Here is a 16,989-nt window from a genome sequence, read left to right on the forward strand (position 1 = left end):
CACATTACAAGTTTTACAGCTTTACAGCTGAAATCCTTCAGGTCCTTCTGACCTACTGAAGGAAAAAAATATGTTTTATTTTATTGTGATTCCCAAATGCTCTTCTAGTGTGTACATTTTTCCTACAGAATGTGTATGCTGCGTCCAGCAATGTGTTTTATATTACCTTGAAGAGTAGGGAAGCTCTGATAGAAGGAAACAACTTAGTCTTGTTGCCAGTACAAGAGAAAACAGAACTTGCAATTGGAAGGAAGCAAGACCAAGTCTATGGATCATTAGTTTGTCTTTCTCTCTGACTGAGGACACCTTATACGAGTCAATGACTGTATCCTAACCTGTTTTAAAAACAGTTTATAGCCCCACTAATGATATATTGGCTTTGTGAGTGGAATCTTTTTATTAAATTACACACACACACACACACACACACACACACACACACACACAGACATTCAGGATTTTCCTAGACCTTAAAAATATCATAGTCTTTTAAAGTCCAGGACGTAGTTCAACATCCTTGAATTAAACATCTCCTGGATCAGGCTTATAGGCTTTCCAAATCTATGTTAAAACCTAAAGCCTCTCTCTCTCTCCCTCTTCCTCTCTCTCTCTCTCTCTCTCTCTCTCATCAAGAGATTATAAATACCTGGAGGTGGCTTGAAAACAAGGTACCAAAATGGGCTTACCTTGACAATGAAATCTGCTGTGAGTGGTCCAGCCATTCTCAGTATCTCTTTGTCTGGAAATTTCTGGAAGTTCACACTAGAATTGTCCACAAGAAAGGTGCCTGTAGAGTTGAGGCTGTTTTCACCTTTAGCCCCCTGGAGGGTTTTGCTTTCCAAATCTACATAATCAAACACAGGGAGAGGAAAGAAAGACATTCCCAGGTTTACAGCAGACCACGTGCGTGTACATTCCATGGAACAGAGTCTAGAACTATGTAAGGGTTAAGTATCATTCTTTATAGAGCTGACACAATTAAAATTATGATGTACACAAAATATATAGGGACTTTGGATCACATAACAATTTATGCTGCAAATGAAATCATTTTAAAATCCATTATCCAAACATTCAAGACTCCCCGTCAAAAAAATCTTTGGCTTCCTGGATCATTTTATTTGGGCATTCCACTTTACATAATCCCATACCTTTGACTAAACCATCTTCCATACATATCTTTTGGATTTCAGCCTTTCTGGCCCCCAGTCTAGAATACCCCATACTTTTCTTTTTGCCCTATGAGATCCAGGGTGCCTCTCTGCATTCGTTCCCTCAGTGTCTGTGTCACTTGATTTATACTTTCTGGTTACTTACCATGTGTGCGCCATTGCTTAAAACAAACAAAGTATCATGACTGAAGGACAGGGAACTAACTGCTCTTTTTAGTTTTCTTTCTTTTAAAAATTCCTTTTGGGATGTCATTCAGTATTGTGTACCTAGATGATGTTTCATAAGAGCTTAAGACAGAAAGAAGAACGTCTTGATTCCTGGAATATTTGACCAATGACAAAGCCTACAAAGCATCTTTTGTTGTAGGAAATCAGAGCAGGCTGGGGACAATGGTAATGATGATACATATTTCAGAGCACGTTAAATTCTCATGTGACTGAGAGGTGACTTAGAATGACTGCCCACTGCATGAAGGAAGGTAGATAGGTGAAATCGAACATTGGTTTCCAAAACTTGCACAAGAACCCTTGATTTTGGCAGGGGTTCTTTAGAAGAAAGATGGGGTGGCTAGGTGAAGCTGTGGGTCACCTACCCTACATTCAATCAGAATGATTTCCTTCTTACATGTTTTACAGATTGAGGTCCTGGGGTTAAGGAGAATTTTAAGGTCGCTGGTGGTACTAAAGTGCCTAAAGTATTTGTACTAAATTATTCTAGATGTTGTCGAACACCTTCTCTACTACAAGGAATACCAGCAGGTGGAGAATGTTAGTGTCCAATTAAATGTCCATGACCCTCAGATAAAGTCCGTGTAGCCTTTCTTTGGGAGTAGCTCAGGCTTCCCTCCTCCGCTCTGGAGTGGCATCGTTTATTCACACATTCAATTTGAATTATATTCCAAATACAAAAAAACAAAACAAAAACTTCCTTAGTTATACATATGATATCAGCAGCATGTCTGTTAGGAGCAAAAAAGCAGATTCCATTTTGCTTTTCATCATCTGTGAATATCATTTGCCGCTTTACCTATCAAATCTGGGAGGCTAATACATTTATAAAAATGAATTTTCCTCTTCTAGATATTCTTATATCTACGTTCCTTTGGTTTTTTTTCTTCTGCAGTGAGGAGTCAATCCCCAACTTGGTGATGATTTTGGTCTGGATGTTTCATTTTAGGGTGTCACTGCTCAGAAAAATACTGTTTTTGAGTGGGGTTGTTACACCAGCAGTTACCTCTGTCCATTTCTCAAGGGGAAAAACAAATCATTTGAATGGTAATAGTATACACACATATTTCATTCTTTGACATGTGAACACTATAGTTTTGGGGTGGTTCAGGGCTAGAAAAGAACTTGGATCACATAAGGTGTCTTATCATCATCTTTTGGCTTTGCCTGAACTGTACCTTATTTATTCTTTTAGTGACTGTATTTACTGAAACATATTTATTTTTAAGGAAGATTACAGTAGGCTATCTGAACTTTCACAGGCTCCAATTTGTCTTCTTCTTGTTTGTTTTTCTGGTATGATTTCAGTCATAATCCAATTCCCAAACGATAGTGCTTGTTACCTAAATTGGTTTCTTAGGCATATGTGCAGGAGGGGAGAAAGAGCAGAAGATGATCGATGGCTTTGTAGGAACCCAGGAACAATTACAGTGGAGGAGATCAGAAATGCTCAAGGGATCAACTGGAGTGAAATCTTTCAGGGAAATTGAATTTTGCAGAAAATACTAGCATATCCTCTCCTACTCCCTCCCTGGTTCATAGTCCATAATTTCCTGCTTGTAATTTACAGGTCTACATATAAGCAGTACTAAATGGTATTTAAAAAACAGATATGGATGTGTGCTGCTGGCTTGTCATGACTGAAGACCATTCTTGTACAAACTGTGGTGGGATCTGCTACCATTGGATCTTTGTGTTATGATCACCCTTTAGTAATCCTGAATTTCAATAGCTATCTTGAAGATACGCAGACCTTATATTGTCTCTAATACATGAAATGCTTAATCATACCACAATGGTTTTATTTAAATAGCACAGGGTTAACGTTGTTTGGTGTTTCTATGTTCCTCTTGATAAAGTAATGAAACATGAGTAGGACGGATAAAAGAAAGAAGAAAGAAAAGGAAGGGAATGGCGGAAAGAAGAAGAAAAAAAGAAGAGGCGAGGCAGGAAAACGACGGAGATTAATTGGAAAGGAAAATCAGAAAGAATGGGAAATAATGTGCAGAAAAGCATAAACATGTGCTTAACTCATGACCAACCTATGGGGAGCATGTATTTTGTATTTTCCAAGAAGACTGTGGTTAGAGATAATTACCACAGAGGTTTTTGCTATCTCATCAAGCAACCGAAAGATAAACAGAAGCACTCAAAATATCGTATTATTATAGAGTGGAAAGATTTGTACTTCTGCATTTTAATCTCTTCTGGGAACAAAAAATAAATAATAATGACTAAAATTCCCAATACCCAAAGGAAAACAACTAAGTTTACTTACACAAGTGATCAGGCCCTTTTAAGACAAGGCGAATATGTCTACTTCCATAGGGAATAGCAACCACAGTGTCATCCACTAGAGAGAAACAAAGCAAAGTCTTAAAAAGCACATAATTTGATACAAAATTATTGATTGTCTCCTAGAAAGGCACTGACTTACATACCCCCGACCCCAAATGACAACACTTTTTAAAATATTTAATGTGAACACCAATATTTGGGAATCAAAATTTCTACTTTCCTCAAAATAAAATATGCTAAAAAAGCTGATGACTAGCTAACTCCTAAGGGATCTGGCCTTTTAAAAAATATGTGAATTTTGATATAGGGAAAAATAGATTTGCAAGTTCTCATTTCTGATTTTAAATCCTGGTCTTATATTGCCAAATATCTCTAGATTAGAGCAATTGTGTTAAATTACAAAAGGAAAATAAATTCTAATGTTCAAAGGATCACTTTACTATATCAAAATCTGGATTTTTCTCTAGCAAAGTAACTACCTTGGATAAGCAGGACAGATAAGAATAAGGGAAACGTATATTTGTTTAAGTTCTTTCAGTCCCTCTGGGGCAGAAATCATGCCTTCCAGTTCTCCACTATCCTCTACACTATGTGCATCTAATACTACATATATTGGGTGTTCCATAAGTGGTTATTCACACTTCCCCCACACATCCTCTCTGTTTTGGAAAAAAAAAATTGGCTGAATCACAGATCATTAAATAATGGATTACTTTTTATTATACTTGAAAATTGAGCCTAAACTCATTGGAAGCAATCCCAAAACCTACACTGAAAAAAAAAAAAAATGAAGGTCTATTACATGCACCCCAAAGACATCACAGGCATTCTTACTTAGAACTCCATTTGTGACAATACCTTATATTTATACGGCATTGAAGAGTTTCACTTTCATCTAAATTATACTATTTATTCCTTCACCCAAAACACATAAAAGGGCAAGGAGGATGCCACCACCCCCACTTTATGAAAAGAAACGAAGCCTCTGAGAAGTATAAGGAGTAACCCAAGGTCAAAGAACAGGAGGGCCTTCCAGAAGACAAGGAAAAGCAGGTATTTTAAACTCATCAGCATATTCTGAAGCTCTGTGGGGTTCTGTTTCACATATTATACATTATCATCCTATCACGGGGAGAATTTAGTTTAAATAAAAGAATCTCAAAAGGTAGCCAATTTCTCTGAATTTCAACATTATATCATCTTGCCTTGGGGAGAATTTAATTTCAATAAACGAATCTCAGAAGTTTCTTAACTTCTCTGATCCTTAGCTTCTCTGTAAAACAGAGGAAACAACACTTACCTCATAACATGGTTGTGAAGAGATATAGGTGTGGAAAGAGATATATATATATATATATATATAGATATATAGTCTGGAACACAGTATTTTGTAATATTATCCCCTTTGTCCCCCCCATTTCAAATTTCCTTGAAAACAGGAACTAAAAGACATTATTTTATGATGTTTTTTAACGCCTCAGGGCCCCTAGCACATAGCCAGCTGAATGAGAAAGAAGAATCATATGCTCTCAATTTCTTCCCTAAAGAGGTTACATTTATTAAGTTCTCTGCAATATTGAATATTCTACTCACACTACAACCTTCTAGTTGCTTTCAATGTCCTACATTGTTAAAGAAAGGCTGAATTTCAGATAGCTAAGAGTTTGTGGCATCTAAGAACAAAACATGTAAAGGGAATACAGAAAAGGAACAAAGAATGCTCAGACTGGGCCCACAGAGCTTTAAACGCCTTGCATAAAGACATGGATGTTTAAGTTTACAAAAGAAACTCAAAGCAGTTAAAACAATGGGATTTCTAGAAATAGAAAGTCTTTGTTTATCCACAGGTCAAGTAAAGTGCAAGTAAAAGGGAAGCTTTCTGTTTGGCCCTGCAATGCTCAGCGGCGGTCTTCTGACCCCCACACTGCTCAGGCAGACTCCCTCTTGTTCTGCTGAGAAGTGACTCACATTCCACATGCTGGGGCATCAACCCAGCTTTTGGCTGACGCAGTAACCTTTGTGTGTTCCCTGAGGAAGATGGGGAGGAAACTCCGAGTTGTTGGGGGCAAAGGCCAGGATGGAGAGGGTAGACCAGGCAATGCCTTCCAATAGCCCTGCACACTTGCCTAGTTAAAAAGAAATGTGGAGTCATTTGGGCTGGTGCAAACTTGCACCATCAGCAGTACACAGCACCCAACGTAGTAGAGTCATGGCCTATTTCTTCTGTGGTTCCGTAAAGGGCTAACAGACAACTGGCAGGTCATCAGGCAACCAGCAAATTCATTACTTTATTCCACAAATAGTTTTGAGTGTCTCCTAGTGTCAGGTTCCATACTAGGCACCAGAGATCCAGTGACACACAAGACAAACAAAGCACCAGCCCCACAAGATGGTCCCTGAAAAAGGGACCTAAGAGAAAATGTGTGGGGAAATACCATATATTGTACTCTGTTCATGGAAATTACAAAAGCACATTAATTAGATTCTTAAGGAGCCCCGAACCAAAGAAATCCATTTCACTCTATTTGTGTCTCCAATGTGTTTACTTAAGGAAACTTTTTCATAAGTATCATCTGTTAACACCCCCTGATAAATCTCAGAATATACTTTAATATATGGTGCTTTTAATTTGACAAAAAAAAGAAAAACATTAATTTCATTTTCTGCATGTTGATAAAAAGCCAGTCTTTGAGTTATACATGTATTAATGATTGTTTCATTTGACGATAAATTCTCAATGATTAGGGATGGGTTGGAGGATTCTTCTATTTGGCATCTACTATAGTATTATGCACAGAGAGATGTTAAAAACATCTGAGAATGTGTGGACAGTCTGGTTTCATCAACTGCCCTTCAGTGATTAATTCAATTGGTATAGCTGGAGACGTGAGTGGCTCTATCCTCTCTGAGGGTTCTGCAATTCCTCCAGGTACCCTTTCCCAAGAAGGCACAGTACTGTATGATCAAGTGCATTGGCCCTGATCTATTCTGGTTTTGTTGACAGAACCATGATGCCAATCTTCAAGACATGTTTCCAGGTTATTAGTCAACAATTCTGAAAGTTCTGCTTCAGAGACCAGGTAATCTCTTTCTTTATTAAATGGACAAAGTTTCCATGGGGATCATAAATTCTGCCATTTCACATATATGGGTTGCAAATCTCCTTTTTCAAGAAAATTGTTCTCAAGGATTATACCTAAAAGATTTTCTCAAAAAAATAAATCAATCTACATACACACGTGCGCGTGTATACACACACACACACACACACACACACACACACACCAGGGTGCCAAAAAAATGTATACAAGTGGACACTTTGGTCAGCGCTGCTCAAGCAGTAGTTCGCCATAATCAGAAGTGTCTGGACACTGATGGTAACCACTTTGAGCACCTCTTGTAATTGCAGAAGTCAAACGTGATTTGTATTCATATTATCGGTATATATTGAGAATTAAAATTTTAATAGTTTTTTCCTTTCTTAAAAGGTGTATACATTTTTTTGGCAACATGTGTGTGTGTATTCCACATCTTCCTGTAGAACATTTTAGATTCATTTTTAATCTTAACAAGATTTTTCTGTGTGATTCATTGCTGTATCAGAGAAAGGTGATAAGTTTTTAAAAGACAGGATTTCCTGTTCTGATATCGGAGTTTATCTTATTTTTAGACCTGTTAATAAGTTCATATTTTTAAAGACTCTTTGCTGTAAGCCTTTGGGGCTGCTACTTTATCTTATCATTATTATTTTTTTAATGAAAGATCCCTTGTTAACACACGTGGCTACATATAAAAATAGTCTGCCAATGTTGAGGAGGTTTTGATAGTATATTTGTAATCTTCATGACTACTTTATCACTTTTAAAATATATTCAATAAAATAAAGTGAAACTCAGCATTTGAGGCCTTCCACAACTCCCTTCACCTCCCCCCCTCCACCCCCCGCCACACACACCTACCAGTTTATCAGTAATTGCACCATGGAGGACATATACTAGACAGGCCAAACAAGATGCTTCCCACCTCACCCCAGTTAGGGAATTTCTTCTATGCAGTTGCTTAGAACAAAATCTTTGGAGCCATCCTTGACTTCATCCTTAAATCTAATCAGTTAGAAAGTCCTATCGTCATGAGTCAAAAAGCCGTACTTATTGAGTCTACCATATTTCACATTTTAACATATATGAAATCAGAATGCACCTCACAATCACTGTGTCTTATGTTTTCTCTCACCGAGGCAGTAATCTTGCCATAGTTATCTTTGCCCGTACAGGTGCTAACATCAAAACAACCAGTATCAAACTTGCAAAATGGGTGTCAGCAGCTTGGAAGAAAATTCCAAGATAATAGTGGAATGAATTCATTTAACCTCTGGGAATCAAATGGTTATGAGGGCTGTAGGGAGATGAAGAATCAGAAGTGCTAAAGAACATCCTCAAAATAGGAGTCAAAAGCTGACTAGTACTACGTAATTGCAAACCTGAATTAAGAGCCCAGCATCAAGCCTTCTGCTTTCTGCCAAGATGGACTCATAGGGTCTGGCCTTAATCTCCCAGACCAAAGGTCAGAAAAAAATATATGAAACCATGACTTTCAAAACACAGGATACCAGGCAAAGAAAGGCAGTAATCCTTGAGAGTCAGAAAAAAAGTAGGTAAGCTTTAATATCGCCTCAGCTCACTGCCTTGCAAGACTTTCCAGGCCGTGGCTCAGGAAGTGGGAACTCAGAGCCCCCTGGATTCCCTGAGTTGAGAAGACAAAGCTAAGAACCCAGGGAGATCAAGGTGGCTAGAGTTTGAAGGACAAATTACCAGAGTAAGTTACACAGAGAGATAACTCTGGAGATTTAAAAGTGTTCTCTTTAGATATCCAGTAGCATAGTCATGCTAATCAATCAGCACATGTATGTGAAAAAACTACGGAGCCCAGGAAAAGAACTACATAAAAGAATGATACGAACAGGTATCTGACACACATAAAAGTCTCAAATAGTATCTTATCCTATCAGCCTCGCTGGAAAACTTCCTATATTGGGATACTGACCGTTCAGAAGAGTCTTGCCTCAGTAGCAGGGCACAATTAGCACTAGCCCAAACATGGCTTTGGTCCCGGCTAACAAATTTTAAGACCCAGAAAAATCAAACTGATGTTAGTAACTTAACTGCTTCCAGAACAAAACTCAAGAACATTTATAGGAATACAAAAATATCTGGTATCCAGCAAGATAAAATTTTCAATGTCTGGAGGAAGGTAAAAAATTATCAGGTAGGCAAATAAACAAAGAAACAAGCTAAATACAACCCATATTGAAGAGAAAAATAAGAACACAGATAAGACATTAAAATAGTAACTATAACTGTAGTACATACATTCAAAAAACTAAGTACAAAATAAAAAATCTCCATGCCCAGAGAATTTCACTGTTGAGTGCTAACAAGAGTTTAAAGACGAAGTAACATCAAATCTATGTGATCTCTTACAATACACAGAAGAGAAGGACTCACTTCCCAACTCATTATATGTGGCTAATATTACACTGATTTCAAAACCAAAGGCAGAATAAAAAAAAGGACCCTACAGACAACTGTCTCTCATGAACATAGATGTAAAAATACCTCAAACAAAATGCTAGCAAATCAAGTTCAGTAATCTATAGAAAGAACAACACACCACGACCAAATAGAGTTTACTCCAGGAATGTAACGCTGGTTCTTTATTTGAAAATCAATTAACGTTATCCATCACAAAAGTCTAAGAAAGACCACAATATCATCTCAATTGAGGCAGAAGAAGCATCTGGCAAAATCAACATCCATTTATGATAATAACTCTCAGCATATTAAGAACAGATGAGAACTTCTTCAAGGTAATAAAGAGCGTCTCCAAAACCCCTTCAGCTAACATCATACTCTATAATGAGAAACTGAGTGCTTTACCCCTTAAGAATGGGAATAAGGTAAGGGTATCCATTTTTACCACTTCTGTTCAACATTGTATTGACATCCTTGCCAGTGTAGTAACACCATGAAAATAATAAGTGGTTTATAAATCGAAAAGGAAGAAGTAATACTATCCTGATTTGTAAGCAACATGATCATTTGTGTAGAAAATTTAAAAACTCACAGAACTAATAAGAGAGTTTGGCAAGTTTGCAAACTACGTGGCCAAGAATAAACTAGCAATACACAAAAAATGAAATTAAAAATACCATGCCATTTGAAAGAGGTATAAATCTAACTAAATCATACAGGGCATGTGTGCTTAAAACTAATAAAGACTAATGAAAGAAATCAAAGAAGACCTAAATAAATTGAGAGACATGAAGTATTCATAGGTTGAATAATACATTAAAGATGTCAATTCCCTCCAAATCATCTGTAGAATTAACGTAATTTTAATAAAAATCCCAGCAAGATTTTTTTGTATTTATGGAAAAGCAGACTATAACATTTATGTGGAAAGGGAAAGGAATTAGAATACCCAAAATACATTTGAAAAGAAGGATAAACTTGAAGGAATCAGACTACCTGGTTTTAAGACTTACTTTAAAGCCGTAACAACCAAGACAATGTGCTATGGTGAAGGGATCAGAATAGAGTCCAGCGATAGATCCACACACAACTGGCCAATGCATTTCTGACATTTTTAAAGCTAATTCAAGGGAGGAAAGGTTATCTTTTCAACAAATGGGGCTGGAAAAATTGCACATCCTTATAAAAATTCAACCTAGATATAAACCTTATATCTTATACAAAAATTAACCCAAAATAGGTCATAGATCTAAAGGTAAAATGTAAAACTATAACAGTTTTAGAAGAAAACATAGAAGAAAACTTTGTGACCTGAGTTCTTAGACATGACGTTAAATGTATAATCCATGAAAGCAAAAAAGGATAAACCTATTCTTCATCAAAATTAAAAGCTCTGTGAAAGATAACATTAAGGAATTTTGAAAAAAAAATTTAAAAGCTACCTACTGAGAGAAAATATTTTCAAATCACATATCTGACAAAGGACTTGTACCCAGAATATATAAAGAACTCTCAAAACTCAACAGCAGGAAACCAACCAACCTATTTTAAAAATGGACAGAAGACTTGAACTAACGCTGTACTAAAGAGGAACTAAGCTCATGTATAATGGGCAGAATAATTCCCACTCGTTCCTCTTGCCAAAGATGTTCCCTGAACCTACCAATATGTTATAGGAAAGGGGGAATTAAGGTTGCTGATGAAATTAAGATTGATAAATAGCTGATCTTAAAATAAAGATGTTATCCTAGATTATCTGAGCAGACCCAATATAATCACAAGCATTTGTTCTATTGGAAGAGGGAGACAGAAGAGGAGGTTAGAGTCATAGAGAGATCTGAAGATGCTATGCTGCTTGGCTTTGAAATTGCCAAGGAAAGAAGATAGCCTCCAGAAGCTGGGAAATCAAAGTAAAAGAAAGTAGATTCTCCCTTAGAGCTTCCAGAAGGCACATGGCCTGCTAACACCTTGATTTTAGCCCAGCAAGACCCATTTTAGACATCTGATCCCCCAGAACTATAAGTGTGTTGCTTTAAGCCACTAAGTTTGTGGTAATTTATTACAGCAGCAATTGGAAACGAATACAACATGAAAAGATGTTCAACATCATTAGCCATTAGAAAAATGCAAATTAAAGCACGATGAGACACTACTACACACCAATTAGAATGGCTAAACTAAAAAATACTGACAATATCAAGCGATGGCAAGAGTGCCGAGCAGGTGAAACTCTCCTACATTACTGGTGGAAATGTAAAATAGTAACTCTCAGAAAAATAGTCTGGTAGTTACCTAAATGTCAAACATACACCTACCCTATGATCCAGCCCTTCTAATCCCAGGAATTTACTCAAGAGAAATGAAAACATGTGTCCATCTAAGCCAAGGACATGAATGTTCATAGCAGCTTTATTTGCAAGAGCCCCTAAGTGGAAACAACCCAAATATTCATCAACAGGTGAATAGATAAACAAACTGTGGTATGTCCATACAATGGAATTATTGCACAGCAATAAAAGAAAATGAACCGCTGATACATGCTACAACATTAATGAATCTCAAATAATTATGCTGAGTGAAAAAAGCCAGACGGAAAGGACTATACACTATGTACTTCCATTTACATGAAATTCTAGAAAACGCAATCTAATCTATAGTGACAGGAATAAGATCATTGTTTGCCAGAAGACAGGGGCATCAGGGAGCAGAAGGAAAGGATTACAAGGGGCACAAGAAAATTTTTGAGATGATGGATATGTTTATGATCTTGATCATGGTGATTGTTTCACAGGTGTGTGTGTATATGTGAAAACTCAGTAAACTGTACATTTTAAATATCCAGTTTACTGTATATCATTTATACCTCAATAAAACTATTAAAAAAGAGCCCAATACCAGTGGATTTTATTTCTTTTGTGGATTTTTTTAAAAATGCTGTAATACCAGTACCCTGGTGATGTGTGGAAATTGACTGAGTTCAAAATGATTTAAAAGAATTGAAGTTTGAGAAAAACTTTAATTTTATTTATCAACGTATTCATTTATTTCAGTTTTATTTTACTTTTCTGGATGCATAAGAGTAATATAAGATAAAAATAAATCGAAGTCTAACATAGATCTTTTAATAACTATCAGGTAAAAGTCCTAAGTGGCAGGAAGGCATTGTGTTACTGTTTCTTCATTTCAATGGTATCTTTTTTTCTCTCTCTTAGTGGCACATAAAATAATGGTACCTCTTTCAAACAATGATGTCTTAGATTCAAAGAAATGCAGTATATCCAGAATTGGATCACTTCTCATCCCCTACGTTACTACCATGGTCAAAGCCACAATCACCCCTGGCCTGACTTACTGTAATAGCCTCCTGACTGCTTTCCCTACTCTTACAGTTGGACCCCTTATAATCTATTCTCAGCATAGTAGATAGAATGATCCTTTAAAAAAGTAAATCCCATCAAGTCATTCCCCTGCTCAAAATCCTCCTGTGACTTATCATCTCATTGAGGTCAACGGCCAAGCCCTTGTGAAATCCTGCAACATTCGTGCTATTCTTCACCTCACACCAGCTTCTTGGCTCTTCAAGAAATATGTTAAGAATGTACCTCAGGGCCTTTGCACTGGCTGTTCTCTATGTCTGGATTTCTCTTCCGCCTGACTTTTTCATGGTGCTCTACCTGCCGCTCCCTCAGATCTTCGCTCAAATGCCGTATCAGTGAATCCTTCCTTAGTAGCCTCCTTAACATTGCAACACACCTCCAGCACCCTTGGCTGGCAGCCCATCTCTATCTCCAATTCTCCTTCTCTGCCTTACTATCCCATGACGTCTATCACCATATGACATATACACATTTTATTTAGTTACTTGTTTTGTCCCTTTATCTCTCTACCTTTCACATTAGTGTGTAAGCCCCATGAGAAAAATGGATTTTTGTCTGTTTTGCTCTTTCCTGTGTTTCCAGCACCTAAAACAGTTGCTTAGCACATAGCAAATACACAAGAAATATTTGTTGTTGAATGAATGAGTGAATTGCTGCTGAATGAATGAATGAATGAGTAGCTTGTGAATATAACCTGAAATCAGGTGCAAGGTAGAAATTTCTTTAAAGTTCTGTGCTTTCTTTAAACCATTCAGATATATTATTCACTTTATAATATCTAGACATGTGTTTTATGATAAACATCTTTTACCTCAAAATCTTTGAGCCAGAATGATAGTCCAGGAATATGTTTACCCATAGTTATTATAAATCAGCATAAGCCATAGTCTGAGAAGCAAAGCCGGGCATTAGGAGCTTCATTTTATCTTGATATAAATTAGTTTTTCAAGCTCCTGCCACTCAAGACAGGTGGAGAGAGATCTTTAGGATACCCAGGTGATTTGAAAACATGCAGATACATATAAGAGATCTGCAAAGCTGGAAACATCAAACTGATGGCAAATAAGTTCTCTTCAGGTCTAAGTATATTCTGAGTATAATTGGAAAATACCTAATATGGTACAAACCAATCAATTTTGGGGGAAAATGAGTCTTTCATTCCAAGAATCAAAAGTAAGTTAGTGTTCACTACATTTGATTTTTTTGTTGTTGTTGGTCTGAGGAAGTAGAAACGAAGCGACCAGGAAAAACATGGAAACACTGAATGCTATCAGCGGACACTTTTTTCTTTTAGAAAGGGGAAAGAGTGCCTTGATCTAGTTCTTTTTCTGTTGTCTATATTTGCAGGAGGCAAAAACAATGTCTTTTAATACAAAGAGGGTTTCTTTATTTGCCAGCAAATAGCAGCCATTTGATCAGTTCCTCCTACTTCTCCTTTGCCTTCTGGCACTTTCCGCCATGGTCTTTCTCCACTCTCCTGTTTTTCCCTTTGTTCCCCCAAGGCTTGATAACATGAGGAAAGAAAACACACACACAAAACTTGGATGTAAGTTCAGAAGAAAATGAGTTCAATGTGGGGATCCCGAGTGCTAGGAGTTCAAAAGAGCATGTGGCTGGCTTGCAGTCCTTTTGGCAGAGCGCGGGAGAGACCTGGCAGAGCGGCTCCAGGCCTTCATGGGTGGAGAGCGACTCACCTGGACGGTACGCCGGGCCCCGCAGAGCAGCCTAATCTTCCCTGCCTGTGGGTCACCCCGCAGCCTGTAAATTTGGGTGGAAGGTTTTTTCGGGGGTAGAGAAAACATAAACGAGGTAGTTTGCTCAGCATCTGCTATAGATTGTGGTGAGGTGCGTGCATGTGCTGGGCTTTATTGATATAAATCATTGTGTCATGAAGCATCATCAGCACTAAGGTAAACGAATCAATTGCATTGTGTCATTATGGAAAATCATCAGGTTGTGTATAATATAATTTACCCACTGTTGGTCTTGAGCACTGAGGTATCTATTCGCAGACCTGGAGATGACTTATGGCTCGCGATGTGCTTCAGTTTGTTCCTTCAGAGCTTTCCACCTTTGCTCCAGTGATTCAGGCCCAAAGGTCTCCGATCACCCTCTCACAGGAGAGTAAGAGGAATACCTATCATAGCAGTATGTTCAGGCTCCTCTGTGAAGAGGGGCAGGTGGAGGACATGAGAGGGAATAAAGGAAGGATTCCCACCATGAAAAGCATGCCCTCAGAAGGTGCTATACAGCGGGGATAGCACACAGGCCTGCCATCTCTTTTTTTGTGCCTAACAGAAATTTCTAGATTCTTAGATAAATGAGCAGTAAATCAGTTATGTGACACCAATAAGTAAAAAGATCTTAACTCTCCTACCGTAGTATTCCTTAAAGAGTTCTATAAAAATAACTTTTAAAAGGTAACTTTTTCCCAAATATCTCACTATGATTTCAGAAATTTACAAAAGAATCACCATATTTTGCCGTGTATAATGCGCACTGTTTTTGCCCAAATTTGTGTGGGAAAAATAAGGATGCACATTATACATGGGTAGTACTAATTCCGTATCTATATCAATATTTTTAATTCTTTTATTTATGCTTATGAGTTAAAAGTATAACTCTAGAAATCAATAACGATATCTGTATGCAAAATAATATCCTGGAATATGATAATCGGTTTTGTTGAACTTACAATGAACTTGCAACAAAGAAGAGTTCTTGGCCTTCTATGACGCGTAAATATGGTAAATGTGTTACCCGTACATAAAATTTCTTGTACCTTGTATCTGTTCTTGTGTTTTTTTAATTATCTGTTACATAAAATTACTTGTATCATAATATGTTAAAAAATAAATGCTAAAATTCTTTTATAATACAGAAAACAAGTAACTAAATGTAAACAAACAAAAACTTGAATTAAAAAATTAAAAGGAAGACTTTTTTTTCCCTTGGCAATTTAGGCTAAAAACATGGGTGCGCATTATACACAGAAGCACATTATACACAGCAAAATATGGTGTGCTCTATCCTATCCTTCTCCGGTTTCCATCGTCGAAATTCTTTAACTTTCATCTTACAGAAAATCCTACCAACACATGACCAAAGAAAAAACATCTTCCCTGAATGTACTGTATCAATGTCTGACTCACTTCATTATTCATTCTCTCTGCTGGAGGTTTTGTTTTTGTTTTTGCTTTTCTTGTTGTTTTGTTTTTTCACTGCCTGCAGGGGTGTTAGAATGTGGAGGGTTCCTAAGCTGGCACCTCCAATGTTTCATGTGTTTCAAAGTCCCCAGCCTTTTTTCCTGCCATCTCTTCTTCCCTAGAGCCTAGTCCTTTTGGCAAGCTGCCTTTTCCTGACCTCTTGGAATAGTTCTCCAGTGCATGCTGCCTTTCTTCTTGATCTACACATCCGTTTAAAGCCACAAACCCCTCATATGTCAATTGTTTTCCTCCATCTAGTCAACAAGAAAAGAGAACAAAACCACATTCAGTAAAAATATTCATTCTTATTTCCCAAGGGGAGACATGTACAAAGAGATACTCAATCAAGAATCTATTGAAGGATTCTGGATAGTGGCAAAGTGGAAACAATGTGCCAAGCAAGGTCAAATTATTCTAAAAAAGCATGTCCTTGAGTACAAGAGCTGTCTTATTTCTGTATCTGCTGCAGCACCTAAAACAAGGATTGTCACAGAGGACAGTGTATTATAAAATGAACGAGATTGGTGTGTGACTCCATTGTTGGTTTACGCATTACGAAACCATATTCCATCACCCAAGCAGGACCCAGCTGGGCAGGTATCTGAGGTGCCTTGCCTTGAGCCATCTGACTGCTTTACAAATGTCCCACCATGGAACAGAACAGCCTGGTGAGACGGTCCAGGGGAACGAGTAAGTGCTTAGACTCTGGAATCAGACTTTGGGCTTAAATCTTGGCTCTGCTACATAATAGCTGTGTGACTCCTTGGAAATCACATAACCTGTCTAAGCCTCCGTTATCTTATTCATAACATGGAGATAAATAGTACTTTGCTATAAGGTTGTTACAAGGACTAAATGAGATGATCATGTAAAGTTTCCAGCACACACACGTATAGTAAGCATACACTTATTGTGTTGGCGTAGAGAGATTAGCACACAAAAGTCAACAATCACTGCCAATGTTAATTCTGAAAATAACCTGTGATTAGCAGTGATCAAAGGTCATTTTGTAAATGAAGATCATGTGATTTCACTGTGGGAATGAATTTGTCCTGATCCACCCACTCTCCCTGTTGTATTCCACCAAGCGTGTCTGACTATGTATCAGGTAGGGGCAGGAATACAGTCTGTCCTCATGCTGGGAAACAAGCTCATGCTTGCACACAGAGTATATCTA

At 37.5% G+C, this 16,989-nt stretch overlaps 1 protein-coding gene across 3 annotated transcripts in view; it reads right to left on the reverse strand.

The window, feature by feature from the left end:
* The window catches only part of ADAMTSL1 (ADAMTS like 1), an 887,009-nt gene that overhangs the window by 229,484 nt on the left and 640,536 nt on the right, over positions 1 to 16,989 (reverse strand). For all 3 annotated transcript variants that reach the window (XM_033123965.1, XM_033123964.1, XM_033123966.1), the window contains 2 exons: positions 3,679 to 3,753; positions 687 to 844 (listed from right to left, as the gene is read on the reverse strand). In XM_033123965.1, the coding sequence (XP_032979856.1) occupies positions 687 to 844; positions 3,679 to 3,753 (233 nt within the window). The remainder of the gene's footprint in view (positions 1 to 686; positions 845 to 3,678; positions 3,754 to 16,989) is intronic.

The sequence above is a fragment of the Rhinolophus ferrumequinum genome, chromosome 12, assembly GCF_004115265.2.
Source record: "Rhinolophus ferrumequinum isolate MPI-CBG mRhiFer1 chromosome 12, mRhiFer1_v1.p, whole genome shotgun sequence".
Classification (NCBI taxonomy): domain Eukaryota; kingdom Metazoa; phylum Chordata; class Mammalia; order Chiroptera; family Rhinolophidae; genus Rhinolophus; species Rhinolophus ferrumequinum.